This window comes from Macrobrachium rosenbergii, chromosome 29 (genome assembly GCF_040412425.1).
Source record: "Macrobrachium rosenbergii isolate ZJJX-2024 chromosome 29, ASM4041242v1, whole genome shotgun sequence".
Taxonomy (NCBI): domain Eukaryota; kingdom Metazoa; phylum Arthropoda; class Malacostraca; order Decapoda; family Palaemonidae; genus Macrobrachium; species Macrobrachium rosenbergii.
Window position 1 is genome coordinate 13,920,877 of NC_089769.1, and position 24,242 is coordinate 13,945,118.

General features: G+C 36.2%; 1 protein-coding gene across 10 annotated transcripts in view; it reads right to left on the bottom strand.

The window, feature by feature from the left end:
- PDZ-GEF (PDZ domain-containing guanine nucleotide exchange factor) overlaps positions 1-24,242 on the bottom strand; it is a 372,186-nt gene that overhangs the window by 94,070 nt on the left and 253,874 nt on the right. For all 10 annotated transcript variants that reach the window (XM_067131131.1, XM_067131128.1, XM_067131127.1 and 7 more), the window contains exon 3: positions 9,159-9,234. In XM_067131131.1, the coding sequence (XP_066987232.1) occupies positions 9,159-9,234 (76 nt within the window). The remainder of the gene's footprint in view (positions 1-9,158; positions 9,235-24,242) is intronic.

Here is a 24,242-nt window from a genome sequence, read left to right on the forward strand (position 1 = left end):
TCTGACCTTCAATTTCCCTCCGTATGACCAGTAATGCGGCATTTCACCTCCACACCCACACTGGTCTCCATCACCCACGCGTTTCCACAGGCCACCAGTTTTCCAGTTTTCTATAACCACACTCAAACATTTCCAACAGGCGAATCCCTCAACACTCATATAACAGTTTCCAATAGCCAAAAGGTTTCCCTTATCCAAACTGTTTCCCAACAACCACAAATGTTTCCCACAACCTAATAGTTTCCCCAAGCATCCGCGATTTTTATACATCTACAATAGTTATCCTCAAAGCCGGTGGATTTGGGTAAATCCACAATGGTCATCCCACCATCACTGGTTTTTTACATGGTTCCCGAGGGTCCTGCTAAAAAAAAAACAAATCAAATTAACAGTAATTGCCCACAAAAACTAGTACCTTTCCATTCCCTCACCAGTTCTCCACATTAACATCACTGTCAGTACCAATACATCTTCAATATGTTTCCAGAGGCTCTAAGGTTTCTTCACACACACACAACCATTTATCTTAGCGGAAAAAGTTCGGTCAAAATTCCCGACTCATCCTGAGAAAAAAAAAAAAACGTTCCCAAAGTCCTAATTATTATAAAACAGGATTTAGATTTCGGTGCTCGAGGCTCTCAGCCTTTCAGTCGGAAGGCAGATGTTCATTTCGGAAAGCTGTCATGCTTGGTGTGTGACAAGACAACTTTATAAATTCAGTTGAAACTAATGACGGCGAACGATTTGGCTACTAAGTAATTTAATGGTCTAAAATGAATAAAGGTAAAAATATCAGTTTACACTGTAATTTCAGATATCTTATATTTGAATAAGCTATTGTATTTCGACCAATACACATCGGTCCGCGTCCCCATCCAGGAACCGAAGTACATTAGTCGAAATAATATGGTTTTTTTTCCTATTAATGGCATTTTCAAGGAAAACACAACAATAGCAGAACAAAGATATATAAAACATATTTACAAACAGGTGAACTGGTGGGCAGCAGACAACCTAGAGAGAACGTCGCACAAATTAAGATATTATGGCAACTCGGGACTTTCTAAGATGGGTGGTGAAGTCGCCATACTTCTACGCCAAATTATACACATATATATAAATGCATACATACATATTATACATAACATATATGCACATTATATATATATATATATATATATATATATATATATATATATATATATATATATATATATATATATATATATATATATATATATATATATATATATATATATATATATATATATATATATATATATATATATATATATATATAATGTAAAGAGATATGTTAGCCTTCACGGTTTCAAGATTTTATCGAAGTAAGGAACGCGGGAACATTTTGTCCCCCATTCACCTGTTGCAAAGATGAGGTCTCTCCTCCGAGTATCGCTTACTCCATCTCTGAAGAAAATAGGACGAGTTTCTCAGAAAGCTTTTTCCATTTGTTCCAGAAAACGTTTGTTTAACGGTGTGTGTGTATCTTCTTCCTCTGGTGTTTTCGAGATCTAAATTGATTTCAAAACAAAAGTAATGCAAGTCAAAGGACTTTTAAGTAATTATGTCCCAATTATTTTTCAAAAATGTAACAGACGGATTTGTTCTCTTGATAAAATCTTTTACTGAAAACACTGAGGATGAGTATTTCCAAAGGGCAAGAAATGTATTCTTAAAGACTATACTTTTCGTACTTGAAAAAATTATAAGAATGTTAAGGGCTAAATTAACATCAAAATATTTGCGGTATTTTACGAAATATTTCAGATGAATAATGGTAAATCATTTAAAAGCCGACTGCATGAAAGTGTACAGTCACCAAATCTTTAAGTATTATATATATAATAAAATAAATTATACGTTAAGCATTATACTTAATCAGAAACCTGTATATTTCAAAGAACCGTTAAGAATTCCCTCGGGAATGAATTGACAACCAGACGTCTTTTAAAATGCACGAAACTGTAGATATTTCTTTTTCATTTACAGTGGATAAGAGCCTAAAAAATCAAATTAACTTAAAAGGACACTACACGAATGAAAATCTTTAAAATCGTAAATGTGGCGACTTCAGAGGAATTCCCGTTTTTCTAGAAACAAAGAAAATCAGATGTTAACGATATGCTTTTAATGCCCATCAATATTATTGACTCGAGATTCTCAGATCAAAATCAAATGACAGGCGCTCGACTTACATTCTTAAGCCACAGATTCTACTCTCGAGCACATAATACGTCGTGAAGTTCTCACGTCTTAGACAAGTAAAAAGATGTGACAGCAGTCTTTTTTCATGTATAAAAGAGACTTCTTATTCATTCCTGCCGAGATGGGTCAATTTTACAAATAATTGTTCAACTGTTTACAATATTTGTAGCAATCTGCAGGTCAAAGATCCTCCACTTTGCTGAAACTAAACGCTAAACATACCGTCAGAAATTGTCTTCCTCAACATTTTTACCAGGAAACTTCATAGTATTAATTCAGAAAATAATACATTATGCTTGGATTTCGGTAATACAAAAAATGATCCCAAATAAAAATTAAGCATGTGCGATATTTACGATGTATAAGTGACTTCCGTGACACTTCAGAAAAATTTTCATTACTATGTGAATGCTAAATGTGGTAATGTGTGGTGTGTGTGTGTGTGTGTGTGTGAAAGAGAGAGAGAGAGAGAGAGAGAGAGAGAGAGAGAGAGAGAGAGAGAGAGAGAGAGAGAGAGAGAGAGTTTAACATTTTTATCAATCAGAGAATGCACTTCGAACGTTATACAAAAAAAAAAAAAAAAAAAAACGCTCCTGCGTGAGTTTATCATAAGACGTTGTCAAGAGTTGACTGGCCTACCCAACTGGCGTCAGAACAGCAAAAGTCACCGACAACGTTTCAAGAGTAAACACTAATCGAATAATATACAGCTATCCGCATCTAGTCATTAAAATGAATGTCAACTTTGTTTTGCCAAACATTTCTTTGACAAAGGAGCATAATGATAAAAAAAAAAAAAAAAAAAAAAAACTGACGTTTCCATTTTCGTTTTTTTTTTTTACAAATAAAAAATGATTTTTCAGAGATACAGTATTGAAGAAATAGAAGAAATACACATCCTTATCAGAATATTTCCTCTCCAAATAAAAGTCATCGTGTACACCAAAACAAGTTGGTAAACATCACCATTTATGCAAGAGTAAACACAACAAACAGTTTTACGATTTGCATCATATTCTAAAAGAACTCACAAAAATGCCAATGCTAATATCTGATTTCCCCATCGCAGACATCAAAGACTTCTATCGGATCCTTCCAAGAACCCTCCTTCTCGCAATGTTATTACATTATCGACTACGGACGTATTCGCGCCTTCTCTCCTCCCTTGATAATCAAAGCATCAATATACAGCAGAATACTTTACAAATACTCACTCACTCTCTTCTTCATCCTCTACATATACCCCAGTACGGAATTTATGGTCCTAGTTTAAGTTTTGCCTAACAGACTTGTCACAAAAGCTACTTGAAGCCACTTAATATAACCTCAAGCAAGGACACACGCACAAGTCTGCAGTGTACTTCACGTACCGTTCAGTCATTTTTAATGTAAAAAATGAAATTCCAAAAATTAATGGAAAAGCATACTCTTCGCTCTAATGCAAAACTCACCGACACACAAATATATATTATATATACATTTACAAACAAACATATACATACACGTGTATATATACACAAATAATTACATATATACATACAATACACAACACGTGTATGTGTATATATATATATATATATATATATGAAAATAAGAAGGCCCATAAAACACTATTTAGACGTTGAAACCATATATTTCGGGCACTTGTTTCTGTGCCCCTGTTCACTGGTAGAATATGGACAGGTGGAAAGTTACAATGGTATATATACAAAAACAAGTTTCTCCCAAAATGTACGGTTTCACGCGTTGGACATCGGCGTCAGACCCATTTCCGGACTCCATCCGCACATTCCTCCAAGACAGAATACAAGCCACACACCAAGACATCTATGTGATTAGAAGAAAAATAAGTGAGCTAGCCACGTCACTTCGCCTCATGTGCAGGGATGATGGTATGTATAGATATCTTTCATATTTTGTGCTATCAGGTGCTATTGAGAACAGTGAGTCCCACTCCAGAAATTTGTGCTACAAATTAAAAAGACTGATTAGAACAGCGTATGGAATAATCTTGGCCTTCCCAATAATGTGCTGAATCTCTCTAACCATCCCTCACTGCAGAAGAACAGACCGTTTTAAATCTTGGAGTTTCTTTCGCTCTAAAACCTGGTCCTGAGAGTAATCTTAATTTCCTAGTTGCTTTTGATAAACATTTTGCAAAAACAACTATGACAAGAAAGAGGCATGTCTCAAAGGCATTTTGCTAAATGTCTTGGAGCAAAATAACAACAAAAATTCGCTCCTGAAAAGATTCCAAAATGCATTAGTTAGCTTAAGAAAAAGGGGATATCATCATCACAAAATCTGACAAAGACGGGAAAATAGTTCTGTTAGACAAGGAGACATACATCAATAAAGTTCAAGAACTTCTAAACGATGCGAGAGACCTACGACAAATTAACGACAGATCCTACAACAAATATTGCTGCTCAGTTTAACAAATCAGTTAGAACCATAGGGGGGCAATAAAAAGACATAGAATTACTAGAGACATTCAAGGTAATCAACCCCTCTCTCCCCTATTTTTACGGCCTCCCGAAAAACACATAAAGATGGGATTCCTTTACGCCCCATAATATCTAGCAGGGGCTCTTTCATGTACAAATTATCAAAATGGCTCGCAGACTTGTTATCACCCTTTCTAGGAACCTTCTCATCCTCCCACGTCAAACATGCAGAAGATTTCATACAAAAATTTAATAGTTTAAACATCCCCTCAAACAACATCAAACTGCTCAGTCTAGACGTCGATTCATTATTTACTAAAGTCCCGATTGCCGACGTGTTGTTTTTCTTAGAGAGGAAGTTACAACCATATGAAGACCATTTTCCTCTTGGCATAGATAAAACTTTAAAACTTATCAACCTCTGTGTAACTAACAACGTGTTTTCTTTCAATGGTAATTTTTACAAACAAAAATTTGATGTAGCATGGGAAGTCCCCTATCACCCCTTCTAGCAAACTTGTACATGGAATATTTCGAAACAGAACTTTTTGTCGTCTATCAAACCCCATAACATGATCTGGCTTAGATACGTAGATGATATCTTTTACTTTCTGGGACAATAGCTGGGGACTTTAAGGAATTTTTTAATAGGCTAAATTCGCTAGTTCCGACCATAAAATTTAAAACAGAATGGGAAAAGGACGGAAAACTGCCGTTCCTAGATGTACTGATCATAAGAAAACAGAACAGGTATGCATTTACAGTATATAGAAAACCCACCTTCGCTGTCTCCTACATTCATTTCTTAAGCTACCACGACGTCTCCGTAAAAATCATGGTAGGGTGCAACCTATTCCTCAGAGGACTTAGGATATGTTCAAATGAGTACCTGGATCAAGAATTTAACACGATCCGCCAACACCTAACGCAACTGCTCTATCCACCACACATTATCGAGAGGGCTATTAAAAAAGCAAATAAAATATACTACAGAGGTCCCACTCACAACAGACAAATAGATTTCAACAACAAAATAAAGCTTCCATACGATGAAAAACATCCAAAAAGGCCACCGAGCAACTCAGTTCTGATAATCCTTTCATTTTCCATTATCCCAAATCCATCGGGAGTTCGCTCGTTAACGTATACTTAAATAACAAAAGGGAAGAAGCCGAGTTTACAAGATACCGTGTAGTAATTGTCATGACATTTATGTAGGCGAGACAGGTAGATCGCTCTCGCAAAGAATAACAGAGCACAAAAGATCAGTACGTTACGCTTCGAGAGTTCGGGAATTTTCCTACATATTAGAAATACAGGGCATGTCATTAACTGGAGTGGGGCGGAGTTGGTTTTCAAGAGTAGCTGTCCGTACAAAAGAAAGATGCTGAATCTGCTATCATCAATCAAACCAACAATATGAACCTGTCAGGAGGACATTGGAAATCGGACGCCATTGACACCTTAATCCTCGCACCCTTTTGAAGAAGATGACCCAAGAAACGCGACCGCCAGATCCATCGCCAAACGGAGCTAATGAGGCCAAACCACTAGGGAATTTGGTCAATCTCCTCCTTCTAAGAAACGCCACCTCCTTAACATCGGAGGCCCAAGGCCACACCTTCATGTTTTTGTATATATACCATTGTAACTTTCCACCTGTCCATATTCTACCAGTGAACAGGGGCACAGAAACAAGTGCCTGAAATATATGGTTTCAACGTCTAAATAGTGTTTTATGGGCCTTCTTATTTTCATATTACACTGTAGTATTACAGGAAAAGACATTCATATATATATATATATATATATATATATATATATATATATATATATATATATATATATATATATATATATATATATACATTATGTGTGTGTGTAATTCCAATATCCAAAATGAACAATGCCTTCTAACTAATCGATTTCTTCACACTTTGGAAACTTGTCACTACAGAGCCTAGTTGCCAATAAAGAAAGAAATGATATTCTGACGCCCTGGCAAGATTCGAACTCGCATTCTGGGTAACAGAACGAGGTAACATTTATCCATCTAGCCACAAAGGTGATATAAGTCTCTCCTCGCTCATGCGTGCATACACCTGTCGAATACAGATACACTTACTAGAGGTGGAATAGCCCCGCCTTCACCATCATAGACAGGTGTTCAATCGTCTATTGCTTTTTAGGCTTAAATATAAATTACGAATCTAATAGTCAATTTTTACCAGAATATACATATGTATCTAGTAAAATTGACCAGTAGATTACACACACACATACATACATACACACACACACACACACACATACACACATACACACATACACACACACACACATATATATATATATATATATATATATATATATATATATATATATATATATATATATATATATATTATATACTTTTAAATACTACCTACCAATCTGTTACTACTCTCTTTTCACTTTTTTTTCTCTCTCTCTCTCTCTTTTAACGTGCTTTTTCCCATTTGTGTGGGGTAAGCAAGATGCCTTCTTTTTGAAGGACTTTGATTTGGCTTTGGGGTAGACTTTGTAGTGTCGATCTGTTGCCCTGCCTGTCATCGCTTAGACCCCGGTAGCGTATGTACATGTATTATACCATTCACCAGCGCCCTTTCACAATATGGAAAATCTAAATTACCATACGCCTTCACTTCCATACCAAGAGTGATGAATGAAAGAAAACAGAGAGGAAATCACACAACAACGCCATTCTGCGTTAAAGCCTGACAGCTCAGTGTGAGAAAAATTTCGCCATTTCCAGAAGCAGCGCAAGGCTGGTGCCTTCGTGCTATCTACGCTTTGCACTTATGCCGCTTCCGGCCTATATTCTTCTCGAACAAGAAATGTTACACTTTTTAGGTTTTTATGCGTAGTCGAATAATGACTTGCAAAGAGACTTACAAAGGACAAGTTGCCAATGGCGACTTACAGAAAACCTTACGATGTAAGTGACAGGGCGCGCATGAAAACAGAAAAGGAAAAGGAAGTGAGGAGTTTCCTTAACGGGAAGCGGTAAAATTCAGCTTGAAAGGAGTGAGGTTATAAAAATCAGGGATAAGTGAGGCAGGGAGAAGTTCCACTTACCACCAAAAGCACAGATATGGCGATCATCAGGTGGCAAATAGCACAGCCTACACGCCATATGCCAATGGACATTTGAAAGTAAACTTGTTTTCAGGCATCATCATTCACGGATAATTTTATTAAAATTGGAAAAAATATTAGTATACAGACTACTGCAGCATTTACAAAAACATTGTAAAATTAAGCAATTAGATATAAATTATGAACAAAACATACATTTTCATCCTCTTTCATTCTTCCACCCAACAGAAATGTCATTCTCTCTCTCTCTCTCTCTCTCTCTCTCTCTCTCTCTCTCTCTCTCTCTCTCTCTCTCTCTCTCTCTCTCTCTGCGCCGCAATTTGTCATCAGAATGAACCGGATATTTCGTGAATCTTCCTTTTCCTCGTCCATTTACCTCCTCAAGGGGCAAGCAACCAGCCACCATGACGAAAAGAAGTTAAGACGCCGTTTATTGCACAGTCCTTTTTTCTTTTAATTCTTTTTTATAGCTACCATTGCGCATATAAATACAAAGCCTATATACACAATTTTCTGTCAGAATGATTAGGAATGTGAATACTTGTACAACAGAAGATCAATAACGGAACAACTTAGTGAGGTCCTCCACAATCTTTTTAAGAAACACAGTGGTGAGGACACACTGTTCGAAATATTCCTGAGAGAGAGAGAGAGAGAGAGAGAGAGAGAGAGAGAGAGAGAGAGAGAGAGAGAGAGAGAGAGAGAGAGAGAGAATAATTAAACACAAATTTTGTTAGTTAGAAAAAATCTGTAAGCATACGGAAAATTGAACAAATTCGGCGTCCACGGAACTTATCATCAAAACAAATCTATACCTCTTAATTTCCTCTTTCTTATTTTTTAAAAAATTTGGTCCTCTAACGAGGACAGCCTCCCCCCCTCCCCCCGTTTCCAACCCGAGATCTCCACCCTTTTGTAATAATAATTTCAGGGTAGAATCCCATCTCATTAAGCGTGGCTCTCCCTCTCTCTCTCTCACTGGGAGAATCGCCCAGACAAAACCCACCCATAAAGATGACCAGTCGAGAGAATCAGTGCAGGGAACCAGGGAACAGCGCCGCTAGATGGCGTACACGGGGCCTTTCTCTCCATATAGACACACACACAAATATAAAACATTTTATATCCATACATTTACATGTATTACATATCCTCTCCATACGAGCTTCCCCTCTTTACTTGCACTCTCTACGTGGAACATTTCCGCAAGAATTCTTTCGCCATATAGCCTACATATACTATAAAGACGCATTTGCATTATTATATAAACACATATTTACATAAGTTACACGTCCCGCAATATATTCAAAAGAGTCACCGGAGGAGATGACAATCCGCAATACTCACCACAATCATCTCGGAGGGCTCCAGGATGAGGCATTCATTGGTTCTTCTACCGCCGCCCCCCGCCCGCTTGCCGAAGCTGGAAAAATAAGGAATAAATTAGTGAAACATATTATCCAAATATACAGGGGGATTATGGTTAACTGAAAAGTGTTGATACTCACAGGTGCTCACCGACGGCTGAGCGGATTTGTCTTGAGAATCCTAGGAGCTTAAAATGATTTTGGGGACGTTTCTGAAGCGAACGATACTACTGTGTCCCTCAGGACGTTGGAACACCTGAGCCCACTTAAATCTTTGGGCAGATCTACTCTGGAACAATTCTTGAAAAAGTTCTTCCTGTGTGGGTCCATTAAGCATTTTAACTCTCAAATATACACAAATAAATGCACATACCATTCTGCAGAATTTTTTCTTTATTTGTTCGCAGAAATAACATGTTTATCAGTGCTTCCCGAAACCGTGTAAATTTTTCATATTTACGAACCTTCAACCCTATATGAGCACAGCCATTAAAACTTCAGAGGTTTGAAACAGGATCAGTTGGCCAGATGTGCAGAAATATTACATTAATAACACAGGAAGGAAAGAATGTCTAATACAGTCTACTGGTGAGAAATACGACATACATAGTTGCATCACTGGGAAGTTTTCTCAAGCTCACAAAAGTTATCGTACATCTGATGGTTTTCATACATCAATTATTTAACATCAGATTAAGAGGCAATCTGTAAACTGGAAGAGCAGACTACTACAGTGACATCAATACTTAACAACTGCGTTGTTGCGCTCCTCAGTTTCTTCACGCAGTGTAAAGTATTTCCGGAAATGCATGCAATTTCAATTTCTTAATAAGACCACGGGGACGGGAACTAAGCATCTTTATCTCGGAAAGGCCTGAGGGAAGAACAAGAAAGGAAAGAAGAGGGCTTACAAGGATTTCTCATGAGGATACTTTTAAATAAAAAGAATTATGGAAAACTGGAAGATAATGACATAGTGGATTACGACTTATCACATAATTATTATGTGTACAGGTCGTTAGCTGGTACGCAAATGAATCATGGTGGTTAAGTTTGAAAGCTTTGGAACGGTTGCCAATAATAGGGATAAGGTTTGCAGAGTTTGCCATCATTATTATCATCCGTCAGCATAAACAACACTGGCGACTAAAATACAAAAAGGTAGAGTAACGTTAGCTGTCAAATCACAGGCAAAAAAGGTACCCAAAAAGCCAAGAACAAATACACATTTCATGTAAAAACATACGATCATCCACAATGAATAGCATCACTATTCCTCATGTCTGACACCATCTGAATCGCTTCGCACTAATAAGGTCTTTAACTAGAAAACCTCTCTCTCTCTCTCTCTCTCTCTCTCTCTCTCTCTCTCTCACACACACACACACACACAAAAGACCACATGAACACCAGTCCAGATTTTTTCTCTCAACAAAGCCCAAGACAGATTATATCTTGGAACTACATAGCAAAGTCAGCGAAACATCACAATCTAAAACAAAATACGAACGAAGCAAAACATACAACTACCGTTATATCATAAAACCTGCGTATTTTAATAACGTAACTCTATTTATGTGTCATCAATTCCAAATATAGCAAATATTAATATAGACAAAAAAATAACCATTGCACTTCACTAACTTGAACCATTCCCATATATACCAGCGTGTTGTAGAAGAGACTTAATCTATACTATATCTACAAATAATCTCTCGAGAAAAGAAGAAAAAAATTCAACACTTCCGACAAAGGTAGGTTCTCAAAATTTATACAAAACTACAAAAATGCCCGACCCACTCCACACATCTCTCTCTCTCTCTCTCTCTCTCTCTCTATATATATATATATATATATATATATATATATATATATATATATATATATATATATATATATATATATATATATATATATTGCGCTTGCACGCACCAATTGGTATGCAAGTATACACTCACAAACTCCAAGGAGAATGTGGAATCCACAATGGCTCCCCAGTCAGTGGAGACAGAAGTGATTATTTTCCTCTCTTGCATGAGTTCACGTGAATGTGAGTCCAAAGAACAGGAATGGAAGCGGGGAGCAGAAACAAAACCGAGGAAAGAAAGGAAGAAGATGGATGTGAGTAGCAAACGCCAAAGGCCGATCCTTCGATCTTTAATGTTTACAAATGCAAAAGATGACTTCAAGTCATCTTGACCTTCTCTGACTTCTGTTACTCCATTTGTGCCTTTGGAGTAGATAAGATAGGCTTATAGCTTTTCTAATGCTAATCCTGTCCTTTTTCTATATTAAAGAAAATGAATATTAATAATAAAAATAATAACATTATTATTATTATTATTATTATTATAACAATACTTGAAAAAATGCGGTGGTCAATGCACTTAAGCATGTCTTGACAATTTTTCATAACTACCTCCGCCAAAAGAGAGAGAGAGAGAGAGAGAGAGAGAGAGAGAGAGAGAATTTAGGCGTATGGTACGTAGTACCAATCTACTACTAGTGCTAAGGTGAGAGAGTGATCCGTTTTTAAATCATGGTTAATGTTAACAACAATTATTTTTACACCTCCAGTCTTTAAAAAAATTCCTCCCTTCCAGTTTGCACAACACAGTCTCACATCTTTCCTATTGGACTGATAAACTGGAAAAATGTCTCTGCCTACCCGTCACAGAAAACCAGCTGTTTTCCTCTATTGTCAACAACCAAAATAGGCCTACTAGCATAAAACGACAAAATTCGTTCAGCTGGTTCAAACATTCTTAAATCTAAGAACTTCATGGTCTTGTTATTAGATTCTATTACTATGACATTTCATTTCTAGGAGAGATGTTGCGACTTAGTAAATGGTTCACTTTGTCACAATCCTGACGAAATTTTACTAGCAATTAAGTCTAAAATGCTTCATTAGTCTAATCAAAGTTAACCATAGAGTGCGCGTGTTGTGTCTTTTGGAAGTTCTTGTGTCCATGGTGACTTATGACAGTTTGCTATGATCCGTTTGATATGAATAAATCATATTAACTCGTCGAAGACGATAAATTCCACTACTATCATTTTGTGTTTGATATAATTCTTATTGAAGTATATGTGATCGAATCTATACCAGTTAAAGTTACTACTGTATATTCGTTTGTCCCAGGATAGAGTATGCTGTCTAATCTATTCTGAAGCTGTTCACAGTTTTCACAAATAAAGATATTTGTTTGCAAGTTGTTAAAAATACTGCTAATCATTATAATACAGATACCAGGACCGACACAGTGGATAATGCTCCATTACCTAATACCTGAAAAGTTTGGTTTGAGAGAAAATTAATCGTCCAGGCTTCTACACGTATAACCTACGTGTTTCTTTGGGCTTTTTGCACAATATGGAGTGACTAACGTTGTCAAAGGTGTTGGCGAGAGACAAACAGTGACTATTTCACTAATACTGAATCTGTTTCACTTATTAACTATCATTACAGTATACGGGTCTTCCCTAAATAAATACACGATGGGCGGAAGAGAGGAGGTCGTTATTGGTACGTTAGTGAAACAATTTGGTATGATTTCGAGAGATGGCTTTCGCTATTTAGCTATAGTACTGGACAGATGATTGAGTGGTTGAAGATTTTTATGATTAAGTTCTGTATGATTTCATAGCTCTACTGTTGAGTGGCCTGGTCCGGCTACAAAATTAAGTCAACTCAATTATTTCTTCCTTGTCAATTATTTTGTAGTGAAGGTAGATCGTTGATAATTGAATGCAGTTGGATCCAATCTTGTGATTAGGATCTGGGGCCGAATTTAAGGATGATTACTGCTCAGGTAAATGAATATATTAGACTTTTCTCTACTTATTATTTCCCATCTTATTCTAAAGGTTCGGTTTGAGTTTTTTTTTCCTTTGTATGTATTAATTAGATGGTCAGTAGAAACTTCAGCATACCTATTTATAAATCTATTTCTATGCTTATGTTTCTACTGGCCATCTCATTCTTATTAAAGATTCAACTCTCTAGAAGCGACAGTGCCATTCATGATATATATATATATATATATATATATATATATATATATAATATAATATATATATATTATAAATATATGTATGTATGTACATATATAATGAATGTATCTTAAAAACATGGCACAAACAACATAACTTAACCCTATTAAAGATTGCCAACGAGAACGAAAATTTTATCCGAATGAAAAACTAGATGTCAACTCAAAAGCACACTTGTTCCAACGAGGAAAACCCGACTTTTAGGGAAAAGATCAATTCCGCCAAGGAAGGAAAACGTGAGAAAGAAAAAAGTACACTAATTCCTCATCGGAATCACTCAAAGGAACAGGGCTTAGGAAACCGTACAAATAAAGGAAGCGCCAGATTTATATCTAGGCAGGGGGGGAAACTTGCATTTTATGCCACGACTCAAAAAAACACACACAAAGCATACCAGGTAAAAGGGACCGTGCAGCCCAAGTCTGTAACCCATTTTGGTCTGAAGATGAACTGATATGGAAGAAAAGCTAAATGTGAAGGTGTAAAATATACGTAGCTAAAACACATAATTTATACAGAAATCAATTAAAACCTCCGAACTACGTACTTCTTTATCTTTATTTACTTTGATAAAGTGATGAGCGTTGGGAAGACAACTGTTTTGTTTATTAATCTCTTATTAGCTAATTTATTGAAAATTACAAGTAAAATGCATCAAAGAGTACCTTGCTTTCAATCACATAATGTGTTTTAAAAAGATTCTTTACAATGTCTCATTATTCGTGAAAACAACGATATTAAGAACGAATATTGGTGAAAATATCAATGTGCGCGCTTTTGGCTAGTCTATGTTAAATTCAGAACCGTTTTCTATGAAAACCTCACGGCATTGAACTTTCACCTTTCAACATTCTGCCTTTTATCTCTCTCTGGATTCTTCAATAAAAGTAAAGCTGTTACTGCCAAAAAAATTTTCATATGAGAGAGAGAGAGAGAGAGAGAGAGAGGGAGAGGGGGGGAGGAGGGGGAGGGGAATACCAACCTAGAATTTATAATCTACAATATAATAAATATTCTGAGAAAACCAGTAAGTTAGCCTAATTCCAAATATGCATCTTTGAATAGCGCACGAGTGTGTGTGTGTGTGTGAGAGAGAGAGAGAGAGAGAGAGAGAGAGAGAGAGAGAGAGAGAGAGAGAGAGAGAGAGAGAGAGAGCCAATAAATCATTGCTCGAAGACACAAACCTATGAAATGGCCGGCCAAAAGAAAAAGAAAAAAGTTCAATTCAATTGCACTTTCTTAATCTGAATTTGTGACGCAGTATTTTTTACTACCAAATAAAATGAATATCACAGAGGATGACAGGTGGAAGCCAGCATTGGAAAAGGTATTGTGGAAAAGATCAGGTAGGGAGAATACCAATGTAATACCGAATATATATATATATATATATATATATATATATATATATATATATATATATATATATATATATATATATATATATATATATATATATATATATATATATATATATATATATATATATATATATATATATGTATATATATATATGTATATATATATATATATATATAAAATTATAAAGTGTATACAGTATTGCCAGGAGGAAAATAAAACAATGGAGCGCAAGATCTTTCACAGTTTCTCCGAAGCATTTTCATGCACAAAATATACAATGGAACTAAAGATTACAAGATTAAAAGAAAGGCTCGGTTTAAAACATCTAAGATTAAAGAGGTATATGAACATTTTAATGCATACAAATATCATTTCATCTGACGTAAGTCTTCAGTGACGAGCAGCTGTCTAGGATTAACTCAGGTACTGGATAAACCAAGGAAAGACAAAGGCATTAACAAGGATTACTGGGATCTTTTGTTTCTCTTTTAAATTTCCTTCCTGCATCTTGGGCAGAATAGGTCAAGTGTTTATAGACTTATTAGCATGAAAACTCTAAAAGATTTCTGGAAAAAATATTTTTACGTGTTATTATACTATGGGACCAATCAGTTCTGTAACTTCTTTTTTTTAACCCGACACTGAATTCCTTACATACTCCCCCCAAAAATAAAGAATCATAGTCCATACATGAGATTTTATAAACAACATTGTTACTCAGGCGAGAACAATTTTACAGTGTTGTTATATAAAAATATATTTACTCTGATTATTTTCAACATTGATGTGATGGACTCAACGGTAAACAAAGAGTATTTTTCAGTAATTATAACTCCCTTTCACTTTTATTATAAACAACTTCACTGCGTTGTTGCAGCAAGTGTTCCATTATGAGCTGAATAACACAAATCCTAATGTTGCAGTTCGTTATACAGGAATTCAGGACTGGCACAACGTAATGCTCGCAGGATCATTGGCGAAAATAGAGATTTTCATACAAACATGTCCAGAAAAATGTACACAAGTTAAATCAGCTGCTGTTTTTCTTTATGTATACTAAATTTACACTGAAACAACTTCTAAAAAGGGAAATCAACCCACTTTGACTATTTCTAGCCTGAACCTGATGGACGGGAACTGTCTAATCAATTCTTCTGACAGGATATTTACATCTAAGTCTTTTGGTATATTACCCAAAATGTCATCTCCATTACAATCCCCAGAACAAGTATCTAAGAAATCATAGCAATAAAATGTTTTTCAAAACCTTATATACGAACTGGAATCAGTCAGATTACAGATTTAATCTAAATTCTGTATTTGTGATTCTAAGTTCTATTTTAATGGAGAATTCTATTATCAAACATTTAATATGAGTTCTCTCAACTTTATATTTGAAGTAAAAAAAAAAATTACTACTAAGATTATTCAAATACCCACTATTAACAAAGGAAAATAACATTCAATCAATCTCAGGTCTATACACTCCTGACCTCATTTTGTGCAAGATGTTCAAATGAGGTTTAAAAGAAAACTAAAACTCCTTAATCCATGTTAATGTTCTTTGCCTTTATTTGATTTATCCAGTACCAGAATTATCCTAGAGAGCTGTTCCTCATCTGACACTTTAGTCCAGTGTAATGACCTTTGTATGCACGAAGATGGTTATAACCCCTTTAATCTTTGAACTGTTTGTAAAACCGAATCTTCTTTGTAATCTTTTGTTCAACTGTACGCAGTCTCCTTGAAAATGCCTTAGCGTAAAGGCGAAAGATCTTGCACATTATTGTTTAAAAATTTTTATCGGAGTCATATACTTTTTTATATTTAACCTTCTATTTATTCATCTATCTGTTTATCTATCTACCTAGCAATCTAACTACAAACACACACAGATACAGATAGATATATATATATATATATATATATATATATATATATATATATATATATATATATATATATATATATATATATATATATATATATATATATATATATATATATATATGTGTGTGTGTGTGTGTGTGTGTGTGTGTGTGAGAGAGAGAGAGAGAGAGAGAGAGAGAGAGAGAGAGAGAGAGAGAGAGAGAGAGAGAGAGAGAAGGGGGTTACTAACAGTAATGCCCACCCCATACATACACACAGAGGGTGGTATCAGTTTGTCAACAAATTGGTACTATTCAAAATAATCTCCACCACTGGTGATGCATTTGCGCCACCTTTGAACCCACTTGTCATATCGACTTTGGAATATGTTTCGAGCACACACAAACTGGTGGTGCGTCTGATAAGTGTTTTCCTCGTGTATATAGTATACACAAGGGTTATATGTCGGCCTATTTATAAAATCACTAATTTTCTCGTTTACTGTTCCTGTATCCATCCCAGTGTTACCTCAAATAGTCTAAATGTTTAGTCTAATAATTCCTGTTTGTTCATCTCGACAAATCCCCTCACTGCTTCATTTGAATACTTGATTTAACAAAAGCATACTCAAGCGAACGTTCGCTGAGGAAACGAAGTCCCAAAGCAATTAAACACTTCTCCACAAGAACGAACGAAACGTAAACTTTAATCCCATACCTTCCTTAAAAGCTCTGGACCTGACCTGACCTGGCTTACTCGCAGGTCAGATGGAAACACTTCCTCTCCAGCCCTTTCAATTAATCCTAATCCCAATCTTGCCTTTATTGTTATCTTGAAATAGTATGCAAGCCAATTTTCTCTCCATAGATGTGAGATCCCTTTGCTGCACATAAACCTCAAAAACAAATTGATTCAAGGTTGTTTGCTAACTCAGGGCTACTCACGAAAACATAACTGCAGTGACAGAATCAATATGGCTTGTATTTTGATGAAACCAACCTCAAGTAGGTTCTCTCTCTCCATCCTTCAATCTATCGCTCTCTTACATTCTAATCTATCTATTTATCTATCTATATGATGAAATTTTATCTATCTATACACACACGCACTAACACACACATGTATATTATATATATATATATATATATATATATATATATATATATATATATATATATATATAATATATATATATATATATATATATATATATATATATATATATATATATATATATATATATATATATGATGAAATTTTCTAGTTCGATATGGTGAGGATAACAACATAGGCATAAGCGCCTAAATCACCTCGAGTCATTTCAGGAAACTACAGTGTCAGCACGACTCACAAATAAAGGATTGGTTAAACCGGTGTCCTCGAGTTTGCAACTTCTCCATGCTCTGGTATACTGAAGAAAGCGAAACCTGTCTTTTCCAACGGCAGCAATGACTACGCCACATAAAAATGAATAAATAAATCTTTTGAAAAAGTCATGCCGTCTGATGGTGGCTATTTCTGTTTATATTTGAAAAGAAGTTACATTGCTATCTGATCCTCGCAACTTAATATGGTTTCAACTTTATATCTTCAGATCTGTTATTAGGCTTCTCTTAGCCCTACTTTCCTCTTGTCCTACTCACTCATTTTAATCTATAAATGTTTTCTTAGCAAGATTACTGGCATTTCGTTTATTCAATGGGTGAATACAATCTTTAAACGATTGTATTCCTTAAGTTTTGAGCAAAAATTTTAAGGAATTCTTTGCAAAAATAATGTGCGTTATTTGGCGTTATTCTACGTAAACATTGACTGATTTTATGCCATCGTTAATCTGCTGGTGTGATACTTGATATGTATTCTTTTTCTTTTGACTCTAGATAGATCATCGTATTCCTCGTCAATCATCCTAATTCACAGATAGATAGATCTAACCTCTTACTTGATAACTTTTAAGGGATTCATGAAATGCGACTTACAAAAGTGCCCGAACTAGGTACTGTTGGCTTTATCTATATAATCAAACCCTTCCCCACTACACCTAAGTTAAGACACATTTTAAAACAATCTAGAGAGTTACCATTTGAGGCAATGATTTCTTTCTGACCATCTTAACTGTATTCATAGGTTAAACGTGAATGATGGCAATGAACAAATTAAACTAGAATCATTTTGAAAGCAACGATACTCTCCCTTCTAAACCATCCCCCACGAGTGGTATTTAATAAGATTTCAACAAGTAATGTTCCCTTGTCTGTTCTGTGAAAAATAAAGCATTTTTCATACGAGACAATCAAGACCGCATTTAGCCCTACTGACACATTTACAGTACACACTCGCTACTTACTGAAGGATATAGGCCCTAACTTGAAATGAAGAACCTATAAAAACAAGGTCCAGTGTCCTGCCGTACACCACCTTCTGTTCGTCTGTCGTCAATGTATCTTAATTAATCCAAACTTTTGTTCGGCGTTGAATGAGTAACACGGTTTTCAGTATTAAGCATGACATGATGAAATTTTGCATAAGAAACTAAGGTTTTCGACACAGTTTACAGATTTCCGCTTTTAATTTTTGACAGCATATTTTTGTAACAGTGCGCTATGTAACCACATCTCTTGAAAGATCCTGAGAAACAAATATATGTTCGTGCCTAGATACCGAACGCACGGTGTATATTCCTCCAAAGTCGGGTAAAATCGCGTGGAACGGTTTCTTCAGCATCTATCAAAAATAAGGAAAGGAATATACCTAATGCAGTGGGGCATTTCACCCCTTTAACCAAGTAAGGTTTAACAACATTATCCAGAGTGTTGCCCTTACACAAGTTTACAAACAATGCAATTTAGAAAGGGAATGTTATTTACTTCGAAACTACCTTAGCCAACTCTTGGTTTAAAAACAATAACCCATTGGCTTAGCACTATCATGATATACAATAGGTCAAGTTTGTTAGCTATCATGTCCCTCGTCAATATTTAGGTAAGGCTTAAACTTAGACAATAGTTTTAAGTCTCCAACCTGATTGTATGAGTAAGATATTGAATGGTAACAGCAATATCTGTCTGGCTCTACAATAAATGCAGGCGAATCCAAAGCTCAAAGAAACGAAGAAAAAAAAAAAAAAAGAGAGAGAGAGAGAGAGAGAGAGAGAGAGAGAGAGAGAGAGAGAGAGAGAGAGAGAGAGAGAGAGAGAGAGAGAGAGAGATTCGTCCTACCTTTGCAGAGCCTCACCCCTCGACCTATTCTTGCTGTGAAGGTTAAATGCCTAATGAATTTTTCACTTCACTGGAAATTTCCCCACAAAAGGAAATCTTTACTTTGAGACGGTGGCGATGACGATACCGTGGGAACAAAATGACGTACGGTACATTTCCTCAAGTCTTACCTGGGATTCCCATCACTGTAAGCTGAATTAGAATTCTAATGTACACTTCAGTCTCAATAAATGCATACAGTACAATAAGAAACTACTCCACAAAAAAACCCTATGATATTTTATAAACATCCTACAGAATCTAAGCAGTATTGTATGTTCCACTGCAAAATAATTTATTCAGATTTTCTCAGAATTAACATCGTTAAGCAATAAGAACGCTTTTGAAAACCGATCTGGGGTTCCAGAATGCATATATTTTCCTTACATCCATCCTAGTACTGGTGAAATTATTTCTGCATTTAGTGAAAAAAGCCTTTTCTTAAATTCTTAGTATCCTACACATACAATTAAGGTGAATTTGCATAATAAAATTAATATACCTTTATAATGAAGGGAATGGACTCTACAAAGTGGTAATTATAAAAATTCATATGCCTCTACACTTCTCTAAAATGGTAAACATCAATCACTTGTGTTTACTTTATCCACGATTCAGCATCCTACTCTAAATTCTAGAAGCCTGAGATATTAAGAATGATTTTGTTTTCATAATTCAGAAAAATTCCACTGATTCTTTGTTTTGATAAATAGCAGAGCACAACATTGTTCATCAAAGAAAAATGAATTTCAAACATTCTTTCTTCACCCTTTCTAGGCAGGCTTTCAGTTTAGCCACACCAAAGTAACCTGATCACACAAGGAGAGAGAGAGAGAGAGAGAGAGAGAGAGAGAGAGAGAGAGAGAGAGAGAGAGAGAGAGAGAGAGAGAGAGAGAGCAAAAATACAAAAAACAAACAGATTGAGTTAATAAACAGTAGTTTCTAAATAAGACAGAGAGAGAGAGAGAGAGAGAGAGAGAGAGAGAGAGAGAGAGAGAGAGAGAGAGAGAGAGAGAGAGAGAGAGAGAGCACAACGTATTGAACCATAACGACTAAGATGAGTAGAAACCTCTAGCTGAAAATTTAAATGCGTGTGGCGGCACAGCAAGAAAAAGCTTAAAGGTGAACAACCAAAGACAGCCATCGGCATCAGGGCTTTATCTAAAGAACGCTGCACACACGCGCGCACGCATACACAAACACATACGCATTACCTGTGAGTCACTCTTCTCACAAACCGATGTCAGTTCCTTCACAATACAATCACACAACAGAACAAACACACATGAGAAAGAATCGTTATTTCCATTTGTTACAAAGTACATTTAACACGCTCACACAACACGCCTATTGGAGACGATCTGTTCACATCAAAAGAATCCTCAAAGGGAATCTTACATAAGAATCCTGCAACAAACGCCCATCATAAAATAAAAAGATAATGCACAAACACGATGAAATTTACTACACTACCGACATCAAATAAGCCATACGATGAAAATCAGACATTCACCAACCAGAAACAAAATTGAGTATGAAAACATACAGACCCTACAAACATCTATTACCTTTCAAACAGACATATGCTGAAAGCAAGTTTTCTCATACACACACTCACGCACACAAAACCAAACCTTCCTCAAATACATATATAATTCTAATAAATCAACAAACACACCACATTCAACAAAACAAATAGGAACACAAACCAATCAATTCTTACAAACACTCATCACAGAACGCCAAAACAAAAACACGATAACATCAAAGGGAGACGATTTATATCCGAACATATCAAGGCACAGATGAGAAAATGTCTTCTGAATTCCACGAAAAAACCCACCTCATTGTAATCTACATTTGTGGCCCAAATGTAGGTTAGAGAAAAGAGCGCGAGTGTTGTCTAACGAGAGAGAGAGAGAGAGAGAGAGAGAGAGAGAGAGAGAGAGAGAGAGAGAGAGAGAGAGAGAGAGAGAGTTATACACCACACTATCTCCGTTAGTTTTGGTCTTAAAATCTAATTTTCTCTTTACTACCATTGCAGTACTGCATTTCATACCAATCTGTTACATCACCCACAGTCAGTCTGTAATGGAATTTTAAATGCTCGTCGATGTCAGAAAAATGAAAGACGCGACAAGATAAGGTTAGACAGGGAAAGATTATTGATCTACCTCACCATTCTAACTACACAAGATACATATCCGAGATGCTGGGAATGAGGTGAAGAGGACGGCGGGGCGCGTCAGAGAAATATGAAAAGATAAGAAAAATTCTTAAATTATTTTCCTTTGCTCTGAATTTGTAGTAAATTATAAATATCACAATTTACGGCATCGTGATCAAAAACCCTTTATAGCATTAGCTATCCAACTTCATGGTACGCATTACAATATACCATGCGGATGTACCAGCTCTCTCTCTCTCTCTCTCTCTCTCTCTCTCTCTCTCTCTCTCTCTCACGTTAAAAATTTACAAGTCAGCTTTTCAGAACTTTTACAAGTCAGCTTTTCAGAGCTTCACTACAAGATAAAAAAATATACTATACAAGATATAACATTATTCCTCAAGTGCAGTGGTTTGAAAATCTGAAGACGCTTTCTGAAATATCCAAACGGACGAGAGAGAGAGAGAGAGAAAAAAAAAGACATATTCGACAGAATTCTCAAAAGAAAAACCAATGAAAAAGTTCCAAATACGTATTAAGATCGCGAGAGAGTTGATGAATAATGTTACGCTCTAGAAGCTGTTACATGTGAGATCAAATACCACATCGGGGTTGTAAAAAATTTCTACGGAATTCATGCGACAAAGACAAATACAGTGAGAGTCCCATAAAAGAATGGAAGAACCGTGAAAGAGTGTGTAGTCGATATCTTTGTAGAAGAGACTAAAGAAATCGTTCTGATACGGAACTGGAGCGATGTGACAACGCTAGGTGCTGGCTGAAAGAACAATGAACCGCACAACCAAGAGGTAGTCAATACGACCACTTCAAACGCCCTGCGTCGACGGTTGTCGTAGAACTCTGGAAGGATGTTTTAGGGCATGAAGAATAATCTATGCGGTTGCTCGTTGCTAAGCCTCTTACCCATGGTCTATGCTCTTGCCAATATGCATGAGTATTCAATACACTGGATTCTTACCATGGTGCAACCGTTTACATGTTGATTGCGTTTTCGGATACACATTCCGGTCGGGGGGAAACGTTTTTCTCGTGTTCCTGTATCTAGACCGTTAGGAAGGAGAGAGAGAGAGAGAGAGAGAGAGAGAGAGAGAGAGAGAGAGAGAGAGAGAGAGAGAGAGAGAGAGAGAGAGAGCAACACACCTGATCAAAGACCTGGAAATGAACTTAAACGGTGGACAGAGGAAAGCAAGGTGATTTAGTATGGAAGTTGCATGGCAAGATAGGAACACTTAGCAAGGTAAACAAAAGCATTCAACAGTGAGCGAACCCCTTCAAAGAACAGAACTGAAAGAACTTGGCAGACGTAACCGTTTGATAGCCTCGACATGATCAACTTTAGATAGAAACTAGCCGAGTTTACGGTTCAGCTCACTTCTCTTCAAACTGAATCGTCACAAGGTTACCTAATGAGCACATCTGCCGAGTTTCACCTAATTCATAGCACCAACAATTGAGATATCCTGAGAATGTATCCAATGACATTCAGAAACGGGTCAAAAAGTAACTTCCACTTTGTTGGTGGGGGTAATGAAATCTTTTGGAACTCGAGTCTGGATCTCAGTAAAAAGATAAACCAGGCGATGTGGAAAAGGAGAGGGACAAAGACCTGGCTTAGGGTATATAGGTAGTTGGAGATATGATTACATAACATTTGTAAAAATAATTCTTGGATGAGAGGAAAACTTACCAAATCACAAAAACACGAATTTACCACTTGCTTAAAAGTCCCTCTAATTAATTTCCAGCATTTTCTGAGTCCTGTATTTCTTGAACAAGCGAATGTCTGAATGCATAGCGGCGACATGGCTCTCACAGCATTGATTCCATACCCACCAAATTTTATCACAAGGAGTTGGTCATTTAGTGATTACTATTACACTGATTTATCAGAATCTGTTCATACTTCCCAAGTATCCTGCTAAAAGTGACTGAGGTAGACAAAACGGAAAACGAACCCTTCCTAGCTTTCATGGCGAAGGTAAGAACGTCGTAACCAAGAAACATCTATGATGACGACAGCAAATTCTTGAATTTTCTCCTTGCTTCTGTGCTAACAAGTCATAAAACCTGGCGCCTTTGCAATTTAAATGTGGTCTAATACTTGCTTCACGATTAATACAAGGTCATTTGCCGTTCGCCCCCCCCCTTTTTTTTTTTGCCTTAATTAGATAAAAAGCACTGACAAACCCTAAAGGCCTTCCCACGCAAAATATTATGAATCAAAGCCACATTTCCACACATCTACGGAAACAACGGCGCCTCGGAAACGCATTATTAACACATGAAGCCAAGCTAAAGACGACGAGAATGACTTTTATGGCAAGGTCTCCCA